A 26585-nucleotide genomic window follows, 5' to 3' on the forward strand; every position below is an offset into this window, starting at 1 on the left:
AAAATGTGTAAATATGTATCTATATATATGTGTGTAGGTAAAATATATAAAGTTATATGTTATTCTATCTAATAACAAGAAGCAGGTTGTTAGCTTACAGGGTTTGTGGGAAAAGCTGTTTGTTATAATGAACAAATAGGAAGTTTATTAGACTATGACAGTGAAGAGATGACTCTGAAGATTGTTCTTTTTTCTTTTTTCTTTTTTTTTTGTCTTTGGAAGAGGAAAACACAGATTCTAACACTGAAACATATTCTCATGCAGCATAGTCTGGAACTTCTTATCTTATTAAGCAACCACATAAGGCTCTTGGAAGACCATGTAGGACCACATTGCCCCCTGCTGGTCCTGAGCGTCTTCATGTGGAGGTTTTTGTACAGGATCACACTGGAGTTCTCTCACTGTGTCTATGGTACAGTAATACATGGCTGTGTCCTCAATTTGCAGACTGTTCAGTTTTAAGAAAACTTGGCTCTTGGAGGTGTCCCTAGTGATGCTGATTCGGGACTGAAGAGCTGAATTATAATATGTATTTCCATTATATGCTATTACTCCCATCCTCTCCAGACCCTTTCCTGGAGGTTGGCGGACCCAGTGTACACCAGTGCTGGTTAATGAGAACCCAGAGACAGTGCAGGTGAGTGACAGTGTCTGTGAGGACTGCACCAGGCCAGGTCCTGACTCCTTCAGTTGTACCTGGGACAGGGCACCTAGGGACAAGCAACATCACCATCAGTCATATAACCCATAGATGAAAAACCAGAGTCCCTTTCCTGAAACCATGATGAAGCACTTACAGCTTGGAAATGTCACCAGGCAGAGGAACAGAACCAGGACAGCCATGCTGTGTTGGAGGCTCTAGTCAGAAGGAGATGGGGCCTCTCAGCTTGGTCTTGGATTTCATCCTGTGCTTGCAGACTGCTTTGCATTGGGGAGGTCCCAGAGTGCATAAAAGGAAGCACAGGCAGTGTTTGCAATTCCTCCTCCAGGAAAATAAGATTTGCTTTGTGTGTCTTAGAGGTACTCAATACTCAATATCAGGAATATTGCTGTGATGCTGTCTGGATTTCCAATTCCAGAGAAACAGGAAATATTAAGAGTTATATGTACAGGCCTTAGAAGCAAAACATACAAGTGTTTACATTAACTAGGTCCACATTCATTCAGTGCAGGCAGAGGAGAATACCAGGTTCTCAATGGATTTATTTATCTCTGTATCTTCCAGTAGAGAATTTAAGTATCATTGGTGATCAGAAATCCTGTTTAAGGACCTACTTAAAATTCTTTCTCTTGGTGTCTGTGGAGTTGTCTCTATCTTATAACTTCTCAGGAAAAAACTTGTGAGGAAGCAGCTCACACACATTTTATACATGTGATTTCACGTTTACCTGTAATGAAATCTGTGAGACTGATTTAGGTTCCATCAAATTAGGCTCAGATTTCACCTTCTCACTAAGGAACATCATACCTGGATACTAGTTTTCATTCCTTTTGATTTATGTCAGTCTATCCATGTACTTTTTTATCTTTCTTTTTCACTCTCCTAAGCTTATAGCAAATCACGGGTTCCTAAACATGATTGTTGCTTTGGTAAGTGATGGGAAGCTCAGCTACCCATAACACTTCATAAAAAGCAAGAGCATACAGCCAAATTTGAGGGTTATGTTCAATGAAGTAATAACAAAATAGAGAACATTTAGTGATGAGAAGAAGTGGACTGGAAGGACAATATGAACTTGGGGAACCCTGTGACTTGAATGATAGTCAGGGCATAGAAAACAAGAGTTTCTACTGTTTATTTCTTGTCTCTTGTTAATGCAGATCACTAGGGAAGAGAAGTGCAGAGTTGGAACTAATCTGTCCTTTCAAGACACAGGAAATGTCTGTCTCACTTGGTATTAGAGACGTCACAATGTGTGTCCATTATTTCTTTATGCATAGTCTTTTCACTTTTTACTGTGAGTTGCTGTGGTAGAAAGTGCTCTTCACTTTAAGGAGACAGCCATTCTGTGAAAGCCCTGATAATGTACAGTATGACTTCAATGTCTCCTGTGTTTTTTAAAGTTTCAGGGTTATAAAAAGATTTTTTCAGACATTATGCTTAGTATGTTTCATTTTGTGTTTGTTTGATATTTTCATTGTGGGAAATAATCTGGGAAGGAGTATCTCAGAAATAAATGCACATTTCTTTATTATATTGGGGAACTAGGTATAAACCCACTTATTCAAATATTTTTTGTCCTTAGTTACTTCACAGATATTCTCTAACTCAGGTTTCTATTTCTGTGAAAAGACACCATGACCACAACTGTTATAATGAAACCGTATAATTTAAGTGGCTTTCCTGCTGCTCCAGAAGTTCAGACCATTCTCATCATGCAAGAAGAATGGCAGTGTGCAGTAAGTCATGGTGCTGGAGGAATAGCTGAGAGTCCAACATTTTGCAAGGAACAAGAAGTCAACTGAGAGACTGGGCAGTATCCTGAGCAAAGAAAACCTCAAAGCCTACCCTCCACAGTGACAGTTTCCCTCCAGTCAGGCCATGCCCACTCGACCAATGCCACTCATCTTAAAAGGGACATTCCCTTTGATATTATGTGGGCCTATTTCATTCAAACTCCCACAGAGTGTTAGTATCCACATTCCATACTCTCTTACTTCTTGGGTTTCTCTTGTTCCATGAGACTCTCGAGAAGGAAGTCACTGGTAAATCAGCATTTTCCAAGGGAATTCATTCATGGTAAAGTCACACATTATTCATTATTATCTTCTATTTTAGAGGTGCATTCATATTCTTAAGGGTTTATTCATTCATTTGTTTAATTATGTAAGAGGATAGATGGATACTCACTTAGTGGGTCATGTAGAATTAACAGTACTGGACTGTCCACTTGTATGGTTCTCAGAATCTTTTTGCATGATATAAACTAAAGTCATCATGGAAAAAGGGACCTTATTTGGAAAAAAATACCTACATTATATTGGTATGCAGGCAAGACTATGATGTCATTTTCTTGATTAATAACTGATGTAAGAGTGTCCAGATCGACGTAGAGATTACCATCCACAGGTAGGTGATTGTGCATTGTATAAGGCAGCAGGTTGCATAACCATGGAGAACAAGTCTGTGAATTGAGTTTATTTGTGATCTCTGATTCAGTTCCCACTTTCAGGTTGTCTTGATTTCACATCCTAATTTCCTCCGTGGTGGTCTGTAATATTTAAGAATACACAAACCCTTTCCTTTCCATGTTGCTGACCACATCAATAGGTAGCAGACTGGGATAGTTTTAGATTTTTCTGATAAGAGAATGGGTTGAGAATTGTGACAATGTGTATAACTGCAACCATAGTCACACATACAGTTACACTTTTAGGTACAGCCACACTCTGCAACACACACATTCACATTCACAAAGAATCACAATTACAGATATGGTCACACATATAATTACACATCAAAACATATACACAGACACAGATGCACACATCATGCACAGACATATACACACCACTACCACCAACATCACCCCCACTACTCCTACTACTACACCCACATGTAGAAATGCTTATTCATAAGCAGAGGGACTGAATTTCTATCTTTCTCTCTTTTTCACAGGGTCACTCTGGTTGGCTTTGTCTCCCTATGTAGACTAAGCTGATATTGAACCATGTGGTGACTGAATCAAAGGTGTGCAACTTCACTCCAAACCTTCTCATACAGAGTTCTTAAAACTTTGACATAATTTTTTCATATAATAATTTCTGATCATTATTTTCTTCAGTAGTAAGGTGCCTGTCTCACAGAATGAGTGTTTCAGTTTGATTTTCAGCACTTAACTCTGAAGCTGGTCGTGATGATTTATCCTTATATTCTCAGAACTGATGAGGTAGTGAAAGGAGCTATCCCACCATTCTATCTGACCCTCCTGAACTTCAGGTTTAGTGTGAGACCCTCAAAAATAAGGTAGATGTCAACTGAGGAATACACTCAGAATCAACTTGTGGACTGTACACCCATGTGCAAGCATAAACTGTGCTATTTAGTGTTTGCATTCATTCAAACACTTCCCTTTCCATGTGTTGAACTCACAGTTTATAGTTACTTAGTTTTAGAATCTGCGTACCTAAGTCGGGCTGATTGTTATGGGAAGCAAGAGTAGAACTCCTCTGACACAATGGATACTTATTCCCACTCCAAAACTTTCATCTGCCCTTCCTACTCTAGGAACTATCATTCCTCCTCCAGTCGTAAGATTGCTTGTTTTAAGTGTATTAATGTGAGAACTGATATTTTTCTGTATATAATTCTGATATTTTTCTTTTTATTTTGAACTTGGTTCTTGACTTAATACCTTCCAGATGGAATGCAAGTACTATAACTCACAGATAGCCTAGCCTTCCATTCTTTAAAATATCACATTTTATATCAGAAAATAATGTTTTGATTATAATATTCAAAAACAAACATCAGCCTCTCCAAGTTCTACTTGATACCCTGCTCTTTTGACTGCATGTAACACAGCAGAAAAAAAAAGTATATGATCAATATTTTGACCATCAATTTCCAAAATTTGGATTAAGAAAAACAAATAAAACCAAAGAAATAAAATGAGGCCAGGAGAAAGAAACTTCCTTCCCAGCTTGTGGCTCCCATCCATGTGGCGGTTGGATTAATTAGCACCAATGATACTAGGTATTTGAACAAGTTTAATAACAAAACCAGACTCACAAAACCAAGGTTCCAGTGGAGTACCCGGCGGGGACAGGAAGGAAGGGAAGGGGCGCACAGCCTCTGCCCGCCGAATTTATCAGTAAACATACGCCCGAGGGCAGCCCGCCCCCAAGGGGAGGGCTTATCCCTACACATCCACAATCTAGAGTACATTAAATAATGAAATCATCATGTACTGTAAAGATTCATGGAACTTGCATGATTCTCACTATTTATATTTAACACCACACACTTGAATGAAATGGTATGAAAATAAGAATGTACTGTGACATCATAAACACATTGTCTGCAACCCACTAAACTGAAGAAGGCAGGGGCTGCTGAGTTGTGCTCTCACTCATTGATGTTCTGATTGTCACTTTGGATCTTATGCAGAAAGTGGATCTGGGTTTTGTTTAGAGCAGTTATAATGGGAAAGGAGGCCCTGACTGTAAAGTCAATACCTCAGTCCAAGTATCCCAGGGCAACTGACACCTGGGATGGGCACTGGGATCTGACGATGCTCTGGTAACCTCAGTAATGCTATTAACATAGTATGAGAAAATGGACCTCTCTTAAGCAAACACAAACTCCCAGACATAAACACAGACAGATATATAACAACAGAGACAAACCTACACAAAGAAATATATACTAGGGCAAACATATATGTATGTCAACATATTATTGGAATAGCATCCTTTCTACTTAAAATAACATGTTCATTCATAATTTAGCTTGATAATATTGATACATCTCAGTACGCTCTTGCTCCTGCATCCTAATCTGGATGACCCTGTGTTCCCTGAGCTATGTGTTGTCCTGTGGACTGAAACTCAGAGAAGTGATTGAAATGAATTTTTCTTGATAAGAAAAATGAGACAGTTCTTTACATGAGAAAAGGTGTTCTATCATTCAACAGGGAGAAGTGATGATTCAAACACAGCATTTATTAACCAAAATGAGGGATTAATTCTTGAAATGTTTCATTTTGAATCAAAACAGCGTTTATACTACACAAGAACTCTTCCATCAAATTAACTTCCAAGAATAGATGAGTATTTCTTTTAATAAATACTTTTTGTTGTTTTTTTCAAGGCAGGGTTTCTCTGTGTAACAGTCCTAGCTGTCCTGTAACTGGTTCTGTAGACCAGGCTGGTCTTGAACTCAAATGATCCACATGTCGCTGCCTTCTGAGTGCTGGAATTAAAGATGTGCACCACCACCATCCAGTAAATACATTATTTTGAGTTATGCATATGTGATTCTGTGTGAATGATGTAGTGATCATGGAGACAAAGAGAGGTCACAGGATCCTCTGGGCTCACATGTGGTTATGAACTGCCCTGAACTGAATCTACGGTTTACAATCTCCTGTTTCTTTAGTTTCTTTCAGATCTGATGCTGTCCACCACAGAATCAGTTCTGCCTTGTATGATAGTTTTTATGTTGTTCAAGTCTGAGTACACACTAAATTTAAAATGCAACTTAAGTGGGTCAGTGGAAATTGCTCTGCAGTTCAGGTTCTTGCTGAAGCCGAATCTTCTACTGGGATCTTAACTAGGAGCTCAAGACTGCAAGGCTACAAAGAAGCTGTGCAGCAGCCAACAAGTTTTCCCATTCATGGGATGTGGAGACAGCATAATCACTGGGACTCACTGATCAATCATTCTAGCCACTTGTGATACCCGGCCATGCATGGAGTAGGAAGTCTTTCTGTCTATGTGTTGCTTTTATTGGTTAATAAAGAAGGTGCAATTGGCCAATGGTTTAACAGAATATAGCCAGGATGATATCAAGAGTAGGGGAGTACTGATGCTTCAAACATAGTATTTTTTAATAAAAAATGATAAATATATTTTAAAATATTACCATCTTAATCAAGGTCTCATATACATTACACAAGAACTAGACCATTGGGCCAAATCACAGCATTGAATGAGAATTTTTCTTTTTTAAAAAATACACTGTTTTATTTAGGGGTTTATGTTTGTGTGGGGGGAGTGTAGTGCTCACGGAGATAAACAGATACCACAGAGTCCACTAGACTCACATGATGTGGGAGTGTCATATATCAATCTGTTGATTTCATTGGTTAAGCAATAAAGAAACTCCTTGGCCCTGATAGGTTAAAACATAGGTGGGAGGAGTAAACAGAATAGGATGCGGGACGAACAGGAAGTGAGGTCAGACTCTGCTCTGCTCCCAGAGAGACTCAATAGCTCTGCTCTCTGGAGCAGAGATGCCAAGCTCTGTTCTCCCAGGCAGCTCCGACCCAGGATGGACGGAGGCTGGAATCTTCCCGCTAAGCACACCTTGGGGTGCTTACACAAATGATTAGAAATGGGCTAGTCCAGGTGCGAGAATTAGCCTGTAAGGGCTAGAGTTCATGGGCCAAGCAGTGTTTAAATGAATACAGTTTGTGTGTTGTTATTTCGGGCATGAGCTAGCCAAGCGGCCGGGGTGTTGTGGATGCAGCCCCACGCTCCTATTTCAACACTCACATGTAGCTCTGAGCTGTCTTCATCTTCTAGAGTTTACAAGCTTCTTTAGCTTCTTCAGGAAATTATGCTGGTCACTAAACAGGATCATTTTGGTCTGTGTGATAATGTGCATTTTGTTCAGGTAAAATCACATCCTAAATTTAAAAAAGTAATTATAATGGAGCTGTGGAAAACAAGTTTTTGAACACAAGAATGCTCCGGTGGGGTCTAAACACAGACCTCAGAATCCATAACTAAAAAATAGGTGTGGCAGCCAACCAGGTATACCATATAGGCAATGGGAAGAATGAACACTCACTGGGACTCGCTGGATAGCTAGACTATCTAGTCATTGAGAACCAGGCCCAGTGATATAATTTGTCTCACAATAAGTTATACAGATTTTAGAAAAATCCATCAAATGTCAGCACACCCACACACACTCTAACCCCCCTACATGTACATGGAGAGGAGTGAGACAGAATGATTAAGAGAGAGAAAGAGGGAGAGGGAGGAGACTGACACATAGACAGAGATAGGGAGACAGACAGAGATAAAGGGAAACAAGGAGAAACACTATAATAAACATACATAACACAACTGGAAAAAGAAATCTGAATAATCATTTGGACATTCAAGGATTACTACACACTATATCTGTAGAGAAAATCCCTAAGTGTGATATGAAGAGGCAGTGCAGACACAGAGAAGTCCAGTCTTCCATGCTTCTCTGAGCAGGCTCTTCTGTGATCCAGATCTCTATGTGCTCTCAGCTCCCGCTGCTGGTCCTGTGTTACCCACAGGGGTGTTTTTTTTTTTTTTTTTTTTTTTTTTTTTTTTTTTACTATAATCGATATATTTAATGAGAAAAGTTATCTTGAATAAAAGGAGAATGGAAGGGGATACTGCTTTCTAAATTCCAAGAGTAACTCTACCATTTTTTTTTTCAGTTTTCTTTTTATTGAGAATAAGAAAAAAAAGTTTCCACCTCCTCCCAGCCTCCCATTTCCCTTCCCCTCCCCCCACTCTTCTCCCCCTCCCCCACTCTTCTCCCCCCACTCTTCTCCGCCTCCCCCACTGTTCTCCCCCTCCTCCCACTCCTCTCCCCCTCCCTCTCCAATCCAAAGAGCAGTCATGGTTCCCTGCCCTGTGGAAAGTCCAAGGTCCTCCCCCCCCCGTCCATGTCTAGGAAGTTGAACATCCAACCTGGCTAGGCTCCCACCAAGCCGGAACATGAAGTAGGATCAAAACCCCTTGCCATTGACCTTGGCTTCTCATCAGTCCTCATTGTTCGCCATGATCAGAGAGTCCGGTTTTATCCCATGCTTTTTCAGTCACAGTCCAGCTGGCCTTGGTGAGCTCCCAATAGATCAGCCCCACTGTCTCAGTGGGTGGGTGCACCCCCCGTGGTCCTGACATCCTTGCTCGTGTTCTCCCTCCATCTGCTCCTCATTGGGACCTTGGGAGCTCAGTCCAGTGCTCCAGTGTGGGTCTCTGTCTCTATCTCCATCCATCACCAGATGAAGGTTCTATGGTGATATGAAAGATATTCGTCAGTATTGCTATAGGATAGGGTCATTTCAGGTTCCCTATCCTCAGCTTCCCAAGGGACTAACTGGGGACATCGCCTTGGGCTCCTGGGAGCCACTCTAGGTTCAAGTCTCTTGCCAACACTAAGGTGGCTCCCTTAACTAAGATATGTGCTTCCCTGCTCCCCTATCCAACCTTCCTTTATCCCAATCTTCCTGTTTCCCCAAGTTCCCCCAATCCTCCCCTTCTTACTTTTCTCTCCCTGTCCCCCCTTATCCCCAACCCACCCCACCCCCAAGATCCCAATTTTGTCCCCGGCAATTTTATCTACTTCCCTTAGCCAAGAGGATAACTATATGTTTTTTCTTGGGTTCACCTTCTTCTTTAGCTTCTTTAGGTTCACCAGGTATACACTCCGTGACCTTTATTTATGGCTAGAAACCAATTATGAGTGAATACATCCCATGTTCATCTTTTTGGGTCTGGGTTACCTCGCTCAGGATAGTGTTTTCTATTTCCATCCATTAGCATGCAAAATTCGAGAAGTCATTATTTTTTACCTCAGCATAGTACTCTAATGTGTATATATTCCACACTTTCTTCATCCATTCTTACCCCTGGACCCAGCAATACCACTCTTGGGTATATACCCAAGAGATGCCCTATCAAATGACAAAAGCATTTGTTCAACTATGTTCATAGCAGTATTATTTGTAATAGCCAGAACCTGGAAACAACCCACAGGGGTGTTTTTGTCTGAGTTCTCAGTAGCATTCACTCACTGTGTTTCTTGCACAGTAATACATGGCTGTGTCCTCAGACCTCAGACTGTTCATTTCCAGGTACAGAGTGTTTTTGGCATTGTCTCTGGAGATTGTGAACCGGCCCTTCACAACGTCGGTATACCAGGTGTTACCACCACCACTGCTAATGGTTGCAACCCACTCCAAAGTCTTCCCGGAAGCCTGCCGGACTCAGTCCATGTAATAATCCCTGAAGGTGAATCCAGAGGCTGCACAGGAGAGTTTCAGGGACTTTCCAGGCTGCACTAAGCCTCCCCCAGACTCCAGCATTTGCACCTCACACTGGACACCTGTAAACACAAAGAATTCAGGTTAGAAAACTGACACAGAAGACATTTTTTTCTTTCTCATGTCCACACAATACACAGTATCTCATCGTTATGAATTACCCTTTAAAATAAGAACAAAGGAAACCAATATGAGCCGTAAGTCCATGGTGAATGTCCTTTGTTCAATGTTGAACCCTGACTGGGAGGACTTGGGAATCCAGGGCTGGTCTCCTCTACCAGAGCTGCAGGGTCAGGACAGGGCTGAATTTTATGGGCACAAAGAAGCCTTATTTGCATATCTTTCTCCCATAACAGGCTCTGTAGGTGGACATGGGTAGAAGGCAGGACTCAGAGCAGATATAAGACATCATATACACAAAAAAGACATCATATACAGTGATGACAATTAATGATATTGAAGCATTAATGTAGCTCTGTGTACACATTTTTCTTGTTAGGGATTCACCACTTTATTTATTTCCCCTTTCACCATATGCATAGAAAATGTTGTGTTTCCACACTGTCATGCCTCTTTAGGATCAATGTGAAATTAAAAAGCTCCACACACAGCTGTTTTTCTAGATATTAGCTCTGTCTTTTCCTCTGTCTCTGCTGCACATGGCTTCTTCCTGAGGAGAATCTTGTATAGGGTCACACCCCCTCTAAGTAGAACTCCTTCACTGTGATAGGAATACTTGAGATGTTACTGAATTTTACTCAGTTCTTTTTTCTTCTTTTTTATTACTTTATTAATAATACCAATCAAAATTCCCACTTCCTCTCCTCCTCCTACTCCCTCCCCCTCCAACTTCCCTCTCCCTTCACCCACGTCCTCCAGTCCTAAGAGAGGTCAAGGCACCTTGCCTTGTTGGAAGTCCAAGGCCTTCCCCCCTACATCCAGACTTAGGAAGGTATGCATCCAAAGAGAACAGGATTCCAAAAAGCCAGTACATGCAGTAGATGCCAGTGCGGTTATCATTGGCCCCTCAGTCTGCTCCAATTGTCAGCCACATTCAGAGGCTCCAGTTTGATCTTATGCCCATTCATTCCCGGTCTAGCTGGGGTTGGTGAGCTCCCATTAGCTGAAGAACACTGTCTCAGTGGGTGAACCAGCCCCTCGTGTTCCTGACTTCCTTGCTGATCCCTTAGTCAGACTGATGACTATCTTGAATATCACCAAAGAACCTTCGTCAGGTAACAGATGGCGATGGAGACAGAGACCCATATTAGAGCACTGGACTGAGCTCCCAAGGTTCAGTTGAAGAGCAAAAGGAGGGAGAATTTTACTCAGTTCTCAGTGATGCTGCCTGCAAGCCTCAGGAAGTTTGCAAAGGTGATGTTTCTTGTCACCATCTGTCTTCCTCTCAGTGGTTGCTATGGAGACAAGTTTGTATTTGAAGCACTCAATTGTTTGCATCCCGAATTTCTCCCTGTGATCACTTTTTACTCCCCACTCTTCCCTTCCCTTTCCCATCTCAATACGAGGCAACACATGGGTGTCTTCATGATGTCTTAGGTCAGTTTTTATTTCTACATATTTATAAAGTCAGCATAATGGGGACATTTAATGCATTTTGTAATGCACTAAAACTTTTGCATCAATTTTTTTATTTACAGAAGACTTTATTTTTATTTTCCCAAATTTTCATGCTTTCTACCCTCTCAGCTCATTTCTATCCTTTCACAACCTCAGTATTACCCTGTGCTTTTTCCTTCTTGTCCTTCACTTAAGATGTCTTTTTCTGTCTGGATTTCCATTCTAGTACCACGCCTACAAAACAGGAGTCAGAACAGAAAACAACAACAACATCAGAAACCCAGAGAGTGCAGAGGAATAATTATGGGAGCAACAAAAGCACTAACAAAAACACCAAACTGTGAAAATCAGAAAACTCAGCTGCTATGCTATGGGCGGAAGAGTTATGGACCAGGGACCACAGCTGATGTCTGCAAGGATGTGCGTATTTGTGGCTGAGAATTTTGTGGTCTGAGTTGCACAGTGTGCCTGTAAATGAACCATTAGCTTTGACTTTAATGTGCTAATGTTTACCAAAATGCAAATGTTCAAAAATATAATCATGCAACAGTTATAACAACTATACGCTTTTATCAAGGTCCTATTAGTTTAGAAGTAGGAAACTGTGGACGGTTCCTTTTTTTTTATATTATAAACTAGCAATACTTTTTTTTCTTCTTTTTTTATTTTTATTTTTTTTATTGAGAATAGGAAAAAAAGTTTCCGCCTCCTCCCAGCCTCCCATTTCCCTCCCTCTCCCCCCACTATTCTCCCCCTCCCCCCACTCTTCTCCCCCTCCCCCCACTCCTCTCCCCCCCCCCCACTCCTCTCCCCCTCCCTCTCCAAGCCAAAGAGCAGTCATGGTTCCCTGCCCTGTGGAAAGTCCAAGGACCTCCCCCCTCTGTCCATGTCTAGGAAGTTGAACATCCAAACTGGCTAGGCTCCCACCAAGCCGGATCATGAAGTAGGATCAAAACCCCTTGCCATTGACCTTGGCTTCTCATCAGTCCTTATTGTTCGCCATGATCAGAAAGTCCGGTTTTATCCCATGCTTTTTCAGTCACAGTCCAGCTGGCCTTGGTGAGCTCCCAATAGATCAGCCCCACTGGATGGTTCCTTTTTTAAGTAATTTTGAGAAGTAACATCAATTCAAGGAAGTTGTGCTTTTTCTCTCACAAGTTTAAAAATAAAGAGGATGAATGATAGATTATTCAAAATTTTTACAAAGCTGTCTTAAAAAGTTTCATAATTTCATACTCCTGTCTGTCTGTCTGTCTGTCTATCTATCTATCTATCTATCATCTATCATCTATCTACCTATCTAATTAATGTACTGATTTGTTTGACAAGGAGCAATTAGGAATCCTAGAGGATTGTGGGGCAACACAGATGTTTAATGTGTAATGAAAAAACAAGATTAATAGGCTATCACAAGTAAAGGGTACTCTAGAAGATTTACTTGAATAAAAGAAATAAAACAAATGTTATGACATCAAACAGTTGGAAATGTAGCATATTCCATAAGACCACTGTTTCTGGGAGAAGCTGTGGCTCCTCCGCATCCCCTGCTGGTCTGAGTATATAGGTTTCTGTCCAAGCTCACACTGGAGTTCTCTCACTGTGTATCTGGCACAGTAATACATGGCTGTGTCCAAAGGTTGGAGATTTTTCAGTTTTATGAAAACGTAGCTACAGAGGTGTAGTGATATTTTGTTTGTGATCTAACAAATAAAGTTTCCTGATGATCAGAGTGCAGAGCTAGGCCACTAGTTAGCCATAGAAGCCAGGCAGTGATGCCACAAACCTTTAATCCCAGCACTAGGAAGATAGAAATGGACAGATCTCTGTGAGTGCAAACCTACCCTGGACTACAAGAGACTGAATTTGTGTAAATTAGAAACAGAGCTCATACAAAGTTGATCCCATCACCTGGGATTATATGCCTTTAATCTCAGCACCAGAGAAACAGATATAGGAGTGACTTGAATGGGCAGAGAGAGGAATATGAGAGAGGAGAAGATAAGAACGCAGATGCAGTCTGAGGATTCAGTCTGAGAGTCAGTCTGAGATTTTGGAGAGACAGCATTCAGTCAGAGGATTTGTAGAGACAGAATCTTGCCCAGTTGGTCTGAGCATTGGTAGAGGTGAGAACTCTCTACTGACTGAATACTCTTCTTTTCTGATCCTTCAGTTTTTGCCCCAAATAGCTGATTCAGGATTTTTACCACTAAGAACAATTAGAATTTGTGCAACAGCAAGTGTCCCTGCTGATGTTGACTTGGGATTTGAGAACTAAATTATAATTTGTCCTTCCACCACTCTATATTTTTCACATCCACTTCAGACACTTTCCTTGAAGTTGGCAGATACAGCTTATACCATAACTAGTTAATGAGAATCCACTGAGAGTTCAAGTGAGGGACAGGGTCTGTGAGGGCTGTACTAGGTCAGGGGCTTATTCCTTCAGCTGTCCCTGGGACAGGGCACCTAGGAATAAGTACAATCTTCATGATTCATACATCCCACAGATGATATGCCCAGGTCTCATTCCTGAAACACTTACAGTTTGCAGAGGTTCCTAGGCAGAGGAGCAGCACCTACTGGAGATGCTAGTGAGAAGGAGAGGGGCCAGTCAGCTAGGCCTGGGCTTTTAGTATGAGCAGGAGGGTTGCTTTGCATTGAGGGAGGTTTCTGAGAGGATAAAGGGAAGCACTGGGCATGGCTTGCACTTTTCCCTTGGGTTTCTTAGAATTGCCCTTGAGTTTCTTAGATGACCTGGAGATAAAAAGATGAGTAACATTTTTCTGACACTGTCTAGATTCTCACATGCATATAAATAGGAAATTGTATGATTCACACTGTGCAGACTTTGGATGAAAACATTAAGTGATTCCACATTCATGCTGAGGGGATAAAGGGAGAGGGGGAAGAATTTGAGGAAATGGGTTAGTTTAGATGGAGGAAAGGCAGAGATGAGAGAAATGAAGGAGATATTTTGATTGAGGGAGCCATTATTGCACTAGCAAGAAACCTGTAACTAGAGAAATTCTCAGGAATACACTAGGATGACCCCAGCTAAACCCTTAAGCCATAGAGGGGAGGGTACCTGTTGTAGAGAGGAGGACCTGTTTGTTCCTCCCTGCCACCTGTCTAGCTTAGCCTCGATATAACCACACAGATATTGTATGAATTAAAACCCTGCCTGAGCCATTTGCTCTAGCCTCTTATTGGCTCACTTTCCCATCTTGATTTAACCCATTTCTATTAATCTGTATATTGTCACATGGCAGTGGCTTACCGGGAGACATTCTACATGTATGACTCTGGTGGTTCCATGACATCTCTCCCCTCTCTGCTTTCTTCCTCTCAGCATTCAGTTCTGTTTTTCCCAACTACCTAAGTTCTGCCCTATTAAAAGGCCAAGGCAGTTTTTTTTTATTCATTAACCAATCAAAGCAACACATAAACAGAGGTAACTCCTACACCAGGTCTTGCCTTGTAGTCAGATTGATGAGGACCTATGAGAGACATATATGTATCTAATCTGCATGGAAAGTAGAAAAAGACAAGATGTCCTCAGTAAATTGTGAGAGGGTTGAAGTGGAGGTGAAAGGAAGAGAGGTGAGCAGAGAAAAAATGTATAAATCAATAAAATCAGTAAAAAAAATTAATAAGAAAAATTAAAGACTAAAATTAAATGCATATTTTTAAAGATATAAAAGAAAGTTGCATTCAAATGGATGGAACTAGAAAAAATACATCTTGATGTAGTTAATCCAAACCCAGCAATATAAACATGATATGTACTCACACTTAAGTGGATACTAGCTGTGAAAACAAAGGATATTGAGCATATGCTTCATGATCCTGTGATGGAGGAAGAAAATTATGTCTATGTGTTACTTTCATTGGTTAATAAAGAAACTGCCTTGACCCTTTGATAGGACAGAAAATTAGGTGGGTGGAGTAGACAGAACAGTATGCTGGGAAGAAGAAGGCAATGAGGTCAGACGCTATGGAGCCAGCCTCCAGGTCAGACATGCTGAATCTTTCCTGGTAAGACACCTCCTCATGGTGCTACACAGATTATTAGAAATGGGTTAATTGAGATATGAGAGTTACCCAAGAAGAGCCTAGATATAATGGGCCAAGCAGTGTTTAAATGAATACAGTTTCCATGTAATTATTTCAGGTGTAAATCTAACCACGAGGGAGTCAGGCAGGATGAAAAACAGGCCTGCTCACCTCCTCACTACAATTCTAGAAAAGCTAAGTAAGAAATTTACCATGATTTTATTAAGTATTTTTGCAACAATTTTCATGAGTGAGTTTCATCGGTAATTCTCTTTCTTACTAATGCCTCTGTAGGGTCTGAATATCAGGGTAATTATAACATCATAAAAAGTGTTTGGTCATGTTCTTTCTATTTCTATTGTGTGGAACAATTCAAGGAATATTTGTCTTAGTTCTTCTTTGAAAATCTTGTAGAATTCTGCATTGAAACATCAGGTATTGATCTTTTTTTTGCTTGGGAGACTTTTGATGACTGTTTATATTTCTTACTAATGCCTCTGTACAGTCTGGCTATCAGGGTAATTATAACATCATAAAAAGTGTTTTGCCATGTTCTTTCTATTTCTATTCTGTGGAACAATTCAAGGAATATTGGTCTTAGTTCTTCTTTGAAAATTTTGTAGAATTCTGCATTGAAACCATCAGGTACTGGTCTTTTTTTTTTTGGGTGGAGGAGACTTATATTTCTTTAACAGCTTTAAGTATATTTATTTTGCTTATCTGGTCCTGACAATTTTTGTAAGTCATATTTATACAGAGAATTGTCTATTTCCTTCAAGTTTTCCATTTTGTAGAGTGCGGGTTTTTGAAATAGGACCTGAAAGTTCTCTGGATTTCCTTTGTTTGTTGTTATGCTTCCCTTTTCTCATTGATTCTTTCTATTGTTTTATTTTCAGCTTCCCTCTTTGAACTTCTGGACCAATACAGTCAACCACTCTGTTCTGTGTTTAATTGAGATATGGTATGGTTCCAATTCCTAGTAATTATGCATCTGCCTCTTAAAGAGGGCAATTTGGATGTAAGATTATGGAGTAATGATACTCACATCCTCACATATGTCTATTAAACCAACAATTACAATGCCATTTATACACACTCTAATCTTTAGTCTTTGATCATTTACAGAAGTGTGCCAGAATATACATTTCCTATTTCCTATTGGAATTTTTGACTTATGCTTCATGTTTATGGCATCATTTAGATTGGTATGGTCTTTTCCAGAAGATTTTTTTAATTTTCCTGGTGAGACATGTCCTCCACTGTTACTGGGAATGACTGGGCCATTTTTGGCTTGGGGGCCTGAGAGACACCCCCCCCCCAAGGAGTTTGCTGTTGATATCAGGTTGCCTTTTCTGTCTTTTGTTGATCTGAATTCATTGGTCCAATGTCGGTTTTTGCCCCACCTTCTACATATACCGGAATGCTGAGTCATCCTTTTATTGCCATTCCCAGAGGAGATATTATTCCAAGGAATTCCTAGCCTACAACTCCTTCTCAGATGTCCTGTTCTACCACAATTAAAACATTTAGTATTTTCATGTCTTTTCATTCCTTTGGAAATTGCTTCTCCTACCCAAGATTCAGTATTATAGTCAAATGTCTCAATGTTCATGGCATGCAGGATCCATTCATCCATTGGTGCTGATCTAACCTTTAAAGGCCCAAGTAAATTTCTGGATTCTAAGTTGACTTTTTCAAAAGCCAGATATTCAATAAGTACTCATCTTACATTTGGGTCGATTACTCCTATTTGTACAGCCTTAGTTAACCTTTGTAAAAAGTCAGTAAAGGTTTCTCTCTGGCCCTGTTTAACCCTGGTATATGATTCCATTTGTTTTCTTAGTTTTTGAACCCTGTACAAGCATTTAAGGCTGCTTTGTGGCATAGGGACAAGATTTGTTCATCATAAAGAGCTTGAACCTGTGGGTCAGCATAAGTGCTTTCACCAAGAATTTGATCTTGGGAAGTCTCAAGGCCTTTTGCTTTATCCTGTGGTTCCAATATTTTTGCTTCTTTCCTGAAATAAATTCTAAACATTAATCGAGGCCCATCATCCAGGAATGCTGAAACTAACTGAATCCAAGCATGTGGCATTGCTCTGATGCTAGAAGACCATGTCTTTATCATCTCCCTAACAAATGCAGAATGCAAGCCATAAGTTACAACATCTTGCTTAATTTCTTTTATAATGTTCATTTCTACAAGTATCCATCTACCTTCTTTGGATCCTTTTGGGCCTTTAGAACGTGATGCTTTGTCAGTATAGATCACAGGGTAGGAAGCTAGAATCCTGGGTAAGTCATCTCTGACAGCTGCTGGCTCCAACAGCTTGTGCCTTCTTTCTCTGTTCATCAGTTGCAATAATTTCATCAATTATTTAAATCTTTTTACTTTTGCCTTTTGTAAAGCCTGAATTTCGTGGCCTCTATATATTTCTAGTGATTTCATTGAGGCACCTAGCCTCTGGCCCTCATTCTGCATATGTGATTCCAAGATCTGATGTTTCCCCTTTAAAGATAACATCTTATTTTTTCAACATTACTTGAATAGTATGCAGATTTCCATCGTGGAGAGAAATTCCATCTGCTAACATAACTTTTTAACAAATTTTGACTGTCAAATTCAAAAGTATGAATTCTTTTAGATAACTTCTCAGTATTCTTAGACATGGATTCATTTTGTCTGTCAAATTAATGTCATATTTTTAATAGTATTAATTTTTCAGATAACTTTTGATTTTCGATGATATTAATCCTGTCAATTAGCTGTTCATTACTAATCTGTAAAGACTGTATCATTCTTAAAATTGTCATATTCTTCCTGAATGATAGAATATGAAGGAAAAAAAAACTGAGTCCCAATACCCAATAGATTGAACTATCACCATAACCATATAAGCCTCACATAATACAAACCATATTAGCAAAAAAGTTACTAAAATTTCTATATTACTATAGTCTTCCATTTTATCCACATAGCATATGTTATGCGATCCAGTAAACTATAATCTTTATTTTACAGCAGATGTCTTGGGTGGAAATTCATGGTGATGACAGGAACGATCCTGAGCTACTTTAGTTTCCTGGCTTGATGTTGGTTAAATACTGAGAAATATGCTTTGCTAGACAAATTAAAAACAATTAAATCAATTCTATACATGTACTAAGAAACCCAAAACTCTTGGGCAGGGAGCAGAAAGCAGAAGCTGTACAAATCACCACGTGACAGGGAACTGCGCCAGGGCACTGCACCAGGAAATGAGGAATTTGTGCTTGTGTTTGGGAAATTTCCAAGTTGCCGCACGCAGTAAGCTCTGCTGTGGTGGGGTTCTACAAAAAGCTTCTTAGGTAAAAACAAGTCAAACAGGCAGGGTTGGGAGACTGCTTAGGCAGTGTACTGGCTATGATGTTAGGCTATCCACATGGTAGGTATGGTGTCCAAAACCACATGGGCACCAGATGAAGGACACTTAAACAAAATCCCACACTAGCTCAGAACTGAGAAATAGATGTTTATTTATTTAAGGGTAGACTTATAAATCAGAACCCTCTGGTAGAACAGAGATTAGAAAACGAATCCCACAGCCAGAAAAGAAGCCAAATGCATGCTCTACATCGGCATAAATAGTATAAGAGACCACACCCTAGTGGGCGGATAACTACTGGCTGGAGGATATCCTACGGCACCTATGTATGGTAGTATTAGCTCGCACAGTGCTCTACTGAGGATTCTTGTTAAATGTCAACTCAAATCCATGTTTCTGTTTTGCACTATTAGATTATGGGTTACTTTATTTAAACTTTAAATCTAAAAGGTAAAAAAATGTGTATCATATAATTATTAAACTCTTAATTTCATTACTATAATGTGGATCAACTATTTACCAAATTTATGGAGTCTGTCTGATTAATTAGAATATTTTAGCAGTCTCAAAGTTTTAAATTTTACCATTAAGTAAATAATGAATACATTTATTAATTACTCAAACAACTTAATAGTAAGAATGCATATAATCTGATTTAAAGTAGGAAAATATAATGTCAGATTTGAAGCTACCAGGCTTCAATTGATCTGAGACCATTAGCCTGACTGACTGAGAACTGGTAGGGTCCATCACTTATTTTATATAATCATTTCACAAAAAAACCTACACATGTTTTATAAAATAGTCATTTACATTTACTTACTTGACACTTCTCACTAAGGTGGTAATTGTTCATATGTCAGAATTAGGGAAAAATATCACAGGAACCTATGTCACATGTCAGTTTGGTTACACTATCAAACACACATGCTATAAACCCTATCTCTTGTGTTTTGGATGATAAAGTGTGTGCCAGGTTTCTACACTCATGTCGTCTGTGTGCCTCTTTTATTTGTAACTCTAGAAACAATGAGAGGACATGATAAAGAGGAGAAATTCCAAGGGTATCTCCATGCATTATTGATACCTCTGCCACACTTTAGAATAGTGGATTTCTGTCTTCAGTTATTTGGTCAGTCATTTTCTTACTTGAGTATGGTCTATGGAACGTCCATTTGTACATTGTATTAGCATATCACTAACATGTCATGCATGTTTTTGGTAAAAACTGAAGTCACTGGAAATTGGAGCTCTTGATGTTAACATATTTTATCCAATAACTTTGTTTAATAGATTTGGCCTGTTAATCATGTTTCCCATGACCGGTTTTGGCTGCTCCTTGGCTTGAGTCAAGGTAACCTAACAATGGATCCTTTTCTTTAAGCATCATGTGGAGTTGTTCAGTTCAAGTTATGTGTCCTCATTTTTGGATTCCAATAATCTAGTCAGTCTGTTCTCTAGGCATAATCTTGGACTACTGGTGTCAGTGCCAGAGTTTCCAGAGAGGCCTCAGCCTCAGATGAGGACATTTTCTTTTCCTTTTGGAGGCTGCCTCAAGTTGATTATCCATTAAGATGGAGCCCACAGTCAACATTGCTGCTCAGGATGACACTTTTCTAGCTCACACATGAGACACTAGGCTCTTCATCATCAGCAACACAGAATGCCTGAGTAATAGAGCAACTCTGGGAGCCTACATAAGCAGTAACACCATCAACAAATCACAAACTGAAACTCAGTTTTCATAAAACTTATTTGCTATGGGAAGGTATGGTAACATTTGGAAGCAGGAATGGAGCTTACACCAGATGGAATGTGCACACTGGTAGCCGAGAATTTTGTACATTGAGGGGATGCAAATATGCCTACAGAGGAATAATTCCTTGAGAATTAAGGTGCATACTAATTTTTGACAAGATGCAAATGTTTAAAATTAGAACTCTTCACAAATGATAACCAAGTATACTCCTTTAAGTTTTCTTGGTTTAGAAGAAGAAAATATTGTATATTTCATTTTCAAATCTACCCTTAGAAAGTGAATTTGACAGAGAAGCTGCAGTTTCTTCATCACATGCAAAAACAAAGAGAATAAATTAAAAATATTCAAAATTTTCCCAACTTTTCATTGAAGTTTAAGACAACAAGTGTCACAATTTCAGACTCCTTTTAAAATCTCAATTGGCAAACAAACACATACACACTCACCACAACACAAAATATATTAAATTAGATGCCATTCTTTATGGTAATCAGAATCAATTGGAATACATAGAGAGTATGTAGAAAAAATGATCTATGATCACATAGAAGGTTGAATATAGTATGACAAATGAGAGGGGCCTCAGAATATGCTTGGCTGGAAGAGGAAACCACAAGTTCTGTTAGTAAAACTCAAAATCATGTAGCCTATTTCTGAACTTCTTAGCCTCTAGAGTGAACCTTACTTTTGTTTTTCGGGAGTCCCTGTTGGTTCATAGTGCCCTCTGCTGGTCCCAGATGTCTGGTTGTTTTTTTGTGTAGGCTCAAATTGGAGTTTCCTCACTGTGTCTCTGGCACAGTAATATATGGCTGTGTCTTCAGTGCGCAGACTGTTCAGTTTTAAGAAGACTTCACTCTTGGAGGTGTCCCTGCTGATGGTGATTCGGGACTGGAGAGCTGAATTATAATCTGTGCTTCCACCATTCCATATTATTCCCATCCACTCCAGTCCCTTTCCTGGAGGCTGGCGAATCCAGTGCATATGATAGCTGGTTAATGAGAATCCAGAGACAGTGCAGGTGAGAGACAGGGTCTGTGAAGGCTGCACCAGGCCAGGTCCTGTCTCCTTCAGTTGTACCTGAGAAAAGACACCTGGAGACAAGCAACATCATGATCAATCATAAATCAGATAGGTGACATGCCTGGGTCCCTCTCCTGAAACCCTGAAACACTTACAACTTGGAAATGTCACCAGGCAGAGGAGCAGCACCAGGACAGCCATGCTTTGCTGGAAGCTCCAGTGAGAAGGAGATGGGGCCTCTCAGCTGGGCCTGGGCTTTTATAGTGAGCCTGAGGGCTGCTTTGCATTGAGGAAGGTTCTTGAGGAGATAAAAGAAAGCACAGGACTTGGTTTCCACTTCCCTCATGTGAATGATATTTGTCCTATGTTTCTTAGAGGATTTTAACATGGGAACTCAGGAACATTTTCTTGTTATTGTCTGTGTTTCCAAACCATGACAAATGGGAATTAGTATGAATCACACTGTGCAGAACTGACCAGCAAAACATGGGAGTGTTTATACTAAGTGAGTCCACATTCACACAGTGCAGGCAGAACAGAGTACTACATCCTAAATGCATTTTTATATCTTTATAAATTGCAGCAAGAATTCAGTATGCAATTGGACCTCTGATGAAACAGGTCATCAGAAACCCTATTTTAATGAATGACTTAACATTTATTCTCTGGTGTCAGTGAAATTATTCTTATTCTGATCACTTGTCTAAAAGATAACTTGTGAAGAAGAAGTTTACTAACATTATTATGTGTGATTTCAAGTGTGTATTTGAGAGGAAACCCAAGAGACTCATTTGGTTCCTACATCATGTGGCTCAACCTATTACTTTCTCATTTGGGAACACAATATTGAGTTTTAGTACCTCATAATTTATGCCAGTCTACATTTCTTTATGTCCTTTTATCTCTCTTTTAAGCCAGTAATAAAGAAAACTCCAAGTTTTTATATATAATTATTGCATTAATAGGGGATGGGAAATTTGGTTGTCAATAAAACTTCATGAAGCACTGTAGTAAGCAACTAGTCTTGAGAGTTATGTTATTGAACGTTAAATATAAGGAAGGGAATGGGAATCATTACAAAAAGTGGACAGGCAGACAGATATGAATATGGGGAACTCCATGCCTTGAGTTGCAGATCACAATTGAGAACAAGAGTTTGTGGAACTCTCATCCATCCATGCCTTGGTAATGCAAACTATAAAGAAAATAAAGTGCAGAACTCCACCCACACTGATCAATAAGCATTCAGAAGATGTCTTCCTATTTCTTAGTATTGAAGATCTAACATTTTAAATCCCTTATTTGTGTGTGCATAATCTTTGTACTAGAGTGGTAATGGTAGAGACAGGTCTTAACATTAGGGATTCAGCCATCTTGTGCAAGCTCTGATGTTCACTTCCACTATGAGGGCTGTGTTTCACATGTTCTTTGTTCTGAATGGTAGAATAATTCTCAGACATTATTCACAGAATGTTTCATCTTGGGTTATATTTTTATTATGTTAACAAAATTTTGGAAAGGAGTTTTACCTAAGTAAATGTGTATCTCTTGTACTATATTGGAGAACTTGGCCTCTGGTCGTTTCAGAGATAATTTGTGCCTGTAATCTTTACTTTCTTGCTCATTGGATTTCCCTTATCCATGCATCCCTAAAGGAAGAAAATAAGCAAATATTTCATAAAGGATAAGAATTCATGGTAATTTTCCTATTACATATAATTACATTCTACTTGATAAGTAGTTTCTTATCCATAAGACTTTTATCAGTTATTTGTTTACTTATGTCTAGTGAACACATGGATACACAGTGGGGTGTCTTATAATGGAAGTGCCAGCTTGTACATTTGCGGTGTGGTTAGAATTCCATGGAAATAATACAAGGCCCAGTCATTAGGGAAGAAGGGATTTCATTTGGAAAATTTTCCTCCATCAGGTTGTTCTGGAAGAATGACTGTGCAGTCATTTTCTTGAGCAATGATTGATGGGGTAGGGTCTAGATAGACAGGATGGGGCATCCATGGGAAGTTGTTCCTAGTTTGTATAAGCAAGCATGCTGAACAATCAGAGAGTTCAGGGAAATAAACAGGGTTCTTTATGATTTTCAATTCAGTTCCTATGTCCAGTTTCCTGTTCTGATTTCATGTACTGATATACTTACACGATGGACTGTAATATTTAAGATGACAGAAACCTTTACCTTCCGATTATGCTTAGGTATGATAGCCATGACATGTGCAGAATTAAAAACTAGAATAATTTCAGTTATTTCTGATGAAAGAATGGATGTGGAGGCAGTGACAGCTTTCCCAATTTCAATTAAAGACACACATATGTCACTCATCCAAACATACACCTACACGTGCGCACACACACACATACACACACACACACCTACACACACAAACACACATACACATCATATCCTCCACACGCAAAAACTCATATTCAGAAGTTAAAGTGTTAGCTAACTTTCCCCTTTCTTTTAAGTCTCACTCTGTTTGGCTTGCCCTCACTGTCTAGACCATTTGGTATTAAACTATGAGAGATTCGGGATATAGTGTTAGAATCTCAATATCTTGTCATGGATATTTTTATCGTAATGTAAATGCTTAGAATTAGAATCTCTAGTTATTGGCTTTGGTATATTTTAGGTCTAACCAAATTGTTTAAGTGTTTCTCCCTGCTCATACCTAGTCCCCAGCAGTCATGAATTCTGATCCTCAGCCTGAGCCTGGGTAACATGAGACTGAATAAGCTACTTTCTGCTTTGTGAATGAATTTCTGCTCAATTCATTGTTATAAGTCATAATATCAAGATTCTAAAAATCTAGACACTTCTGTATCTCTCCAAACCTTCAACACTCACTGCTGGTGTCACTGAAGCTGTCTATGATAAAAACTGATGATAGAGGGGACAAGGACTGGAGCTGACATCTGGTGAAACATGCACACTGGAGGCTGAGAATTTTGTGATCTCAAGGTTCAGGACACAGCTGAAGAGGAACCAGTCCTTTGTGTTTTGATGTGCAATGTAAATTTTACAAAGAAGGAAATAAATAAAGGTGAATTGTCAGAAATGATAATGAGGTGAACACTTCTAAGTCCTGTAGGTTTAGAATAAGAAAAGAATGAATATTAACTTTTCAAGATGTCTTGTGAAAGGAACATTAATTCAGGCTACAAATAGTTTTTCCAAAGAAATTCCAAAAAATTATAGATTACTGTAAATTCCTAAGCATACTTAGTGAACTTACACTTAACAAGTGTCCTAACCTACAGTATCCTCTTAAAATACACATTTACACACACACACACACACACACACACGCACACACACACACATAATGTATTGAATGGAATTAAGTGGAAATTTATATGTAAATACATGTAACATATAAAATCATGTGTCAATCTGTCTGACAAGAAGAAGCAAATGTATAGCTCAGATGATTTGATTTGTGGGTAATCCATTGGTTCTAGCTTGGGAAAAATAGGAAGCTTGATAGGCTTCAACAGTTGATAGAAACCTTAACTGGCCATTTTGACTAAAAGAAGAAACCTCACATTTTAAAATTAAAGCAGCATAGTCTACAACTTCCATATTTCTGAAGTGACCCCTAATTGTCTTCTAACTCCTGTTGGTCCTTTGCATCCCATCCTGTTTCCAAGTTTCTCTGAAGAGGAGCATTCTGCAGGCTCACATTGGATTTCCCTCACTGTGTGTCAGTCACAGTAATACATGTCCACATCCATGGCCACATTATTCAATAAATTAATTTACAGAAATATAACCAGTGTAACTTCTGTGCCCACTTTTATTTATGGAAAATTGCCATACTGAAAACAATTAAGTGAAAATTATAGGTATGTGATAGCTACAATCACAATTAATTGTGGGCATCTCTGTGAGATTTGATACCTCAGGCTTCACATATAGAGAGTTCAACAGTATAACAGTAGTATATGGAAATAATAATTGAAATGCAATAATCTATTTTAATTAAAAATGTCATTTTCTTTGGATCCTCACATAGGAGTGAGAATGTTGGCCATGTATTCTTGTATATAAAATTTTTGTGGTTCATATAAACACCTCATGAAAAGAAGTAGCATCCAGCCAGGCTTGAGCATTATGTGAGATGAAGTAATCAAAAGACATAGAAACCTATATGATGACAAGACATGGAAGCAGGGTATACTTGAACATTGGGAACTGTTTGCCTTGTGGTGAAGATAATCATAGAGGACAAGGGACTGAAGGGCTTTGTCCCATGCCTTAGTAATGTCAATCACCAGGGAAGGGAAATGAGCTATACCCAACCTGCCTTGTCAGATTCCAAAGAATATTCACCACTTCCTTTATTAGAATCCCACATTTTATGTCCCTCAATTTGTTGTGCACATTATATTTACTGTGAGTGGCAGTGGGGAAGCTAGAACATAGGTCAGACAGTCATCCTTCCAAATACTGATGGGGAACAAACCCTATGAGTGCTGAGTTCTCCTTATTCGCTATGTGCAGTAAGATGAAGAATATTTTTCAGACATGTTTAGTTTGTCTCATCTTGGGTTTGTCTGATATTTTCATTGTGGTTACAAAATTCAGGAAAGGAATATCAGAGAAATAAAGACACATTTCTGATACTACATTTGGAAAATTGGTATAGATCAACTTATTCTTCACATATTTTTGACATTGTCTACTGCAGAGATAGTTTGCATTTGTATTCTGTCTTGATTTCTCTCTTGATTTCTGGATTTCTATTTCTGTGAATCTGCCTAGAAGGAATTCACTAAGCAAAAGTCATTTCAAAGGGAATGAGTTGATGGTAAAGTCACACATTATTTACAATGATCTTCTATTTGAGAGGTGGATCTTTATTATTAAATGTTTCATCAGTCATTTTCAACTCTCTGCAAACTCAGCCACACATTTCCCACATACACAGACAGATACACACAAAGAGAATGAGATTCCCACTTCCAGATACAGTCCCATACCAATCCTTCACACCCACAGTCAGAAACACTCTCACATTCACTGTTAGCAGGG

The 26585-nt window shown here is 39.3% G+C and overlaps 1 pseudogene and 2 gene segments (V, D, J or C); all 3 read right to left on the bottom strand.

The window, feature by feature from the left end:
* Positions 1-288: 288 nt before the first annotated feature.
* Positions 289-843, bottom strand: LOC126494675 (Ig heavy chain V region PJ14-like). The segment is given in 2 exon segments: positions 289-710; positions 798-843. Coding segments are annotated over 2 exon segments (468 nt in total).
* Positions 844-9491: 8648 nt separating this feature from the next.
* On the bottom strand, positions 9492-9965 carry LOC126494676 (Ig heavy chain V region 6.96-like; annotated as a pseudogene).
* An 11228-nt stretch (positions 9966-21193) lies between these two features.
* LOC126494677 (Ig heavy chain V region MC101-like) lies at positions 21194-21769 on the bottom strand. The segment is given in 2 exon segments: positions 21194-21603; positions 21688-21769. Coding segments are annotated over 2 exon segments (456 nt in total).
* Positions 21770-26585: the final 4816 nt, after the last annotated feature.

The sequence above is a fragment of the Alexandromys fortis genome, unplaced genomic scaffold (assembly GCF_014885135.2).
Source record: "Alexandromys fortis isolate MF-2015 unplaced genomic scaffold, M_Fortis_MF-2015_v1.1 scaffold_323, whole genome shotgun sequence".
Lineage (NCBI taxonomy): Eukaryota > Metazoa > Chordata > Mammalia > Rodentia > Cricetidae > Alexandromys > Alexandromys fortis.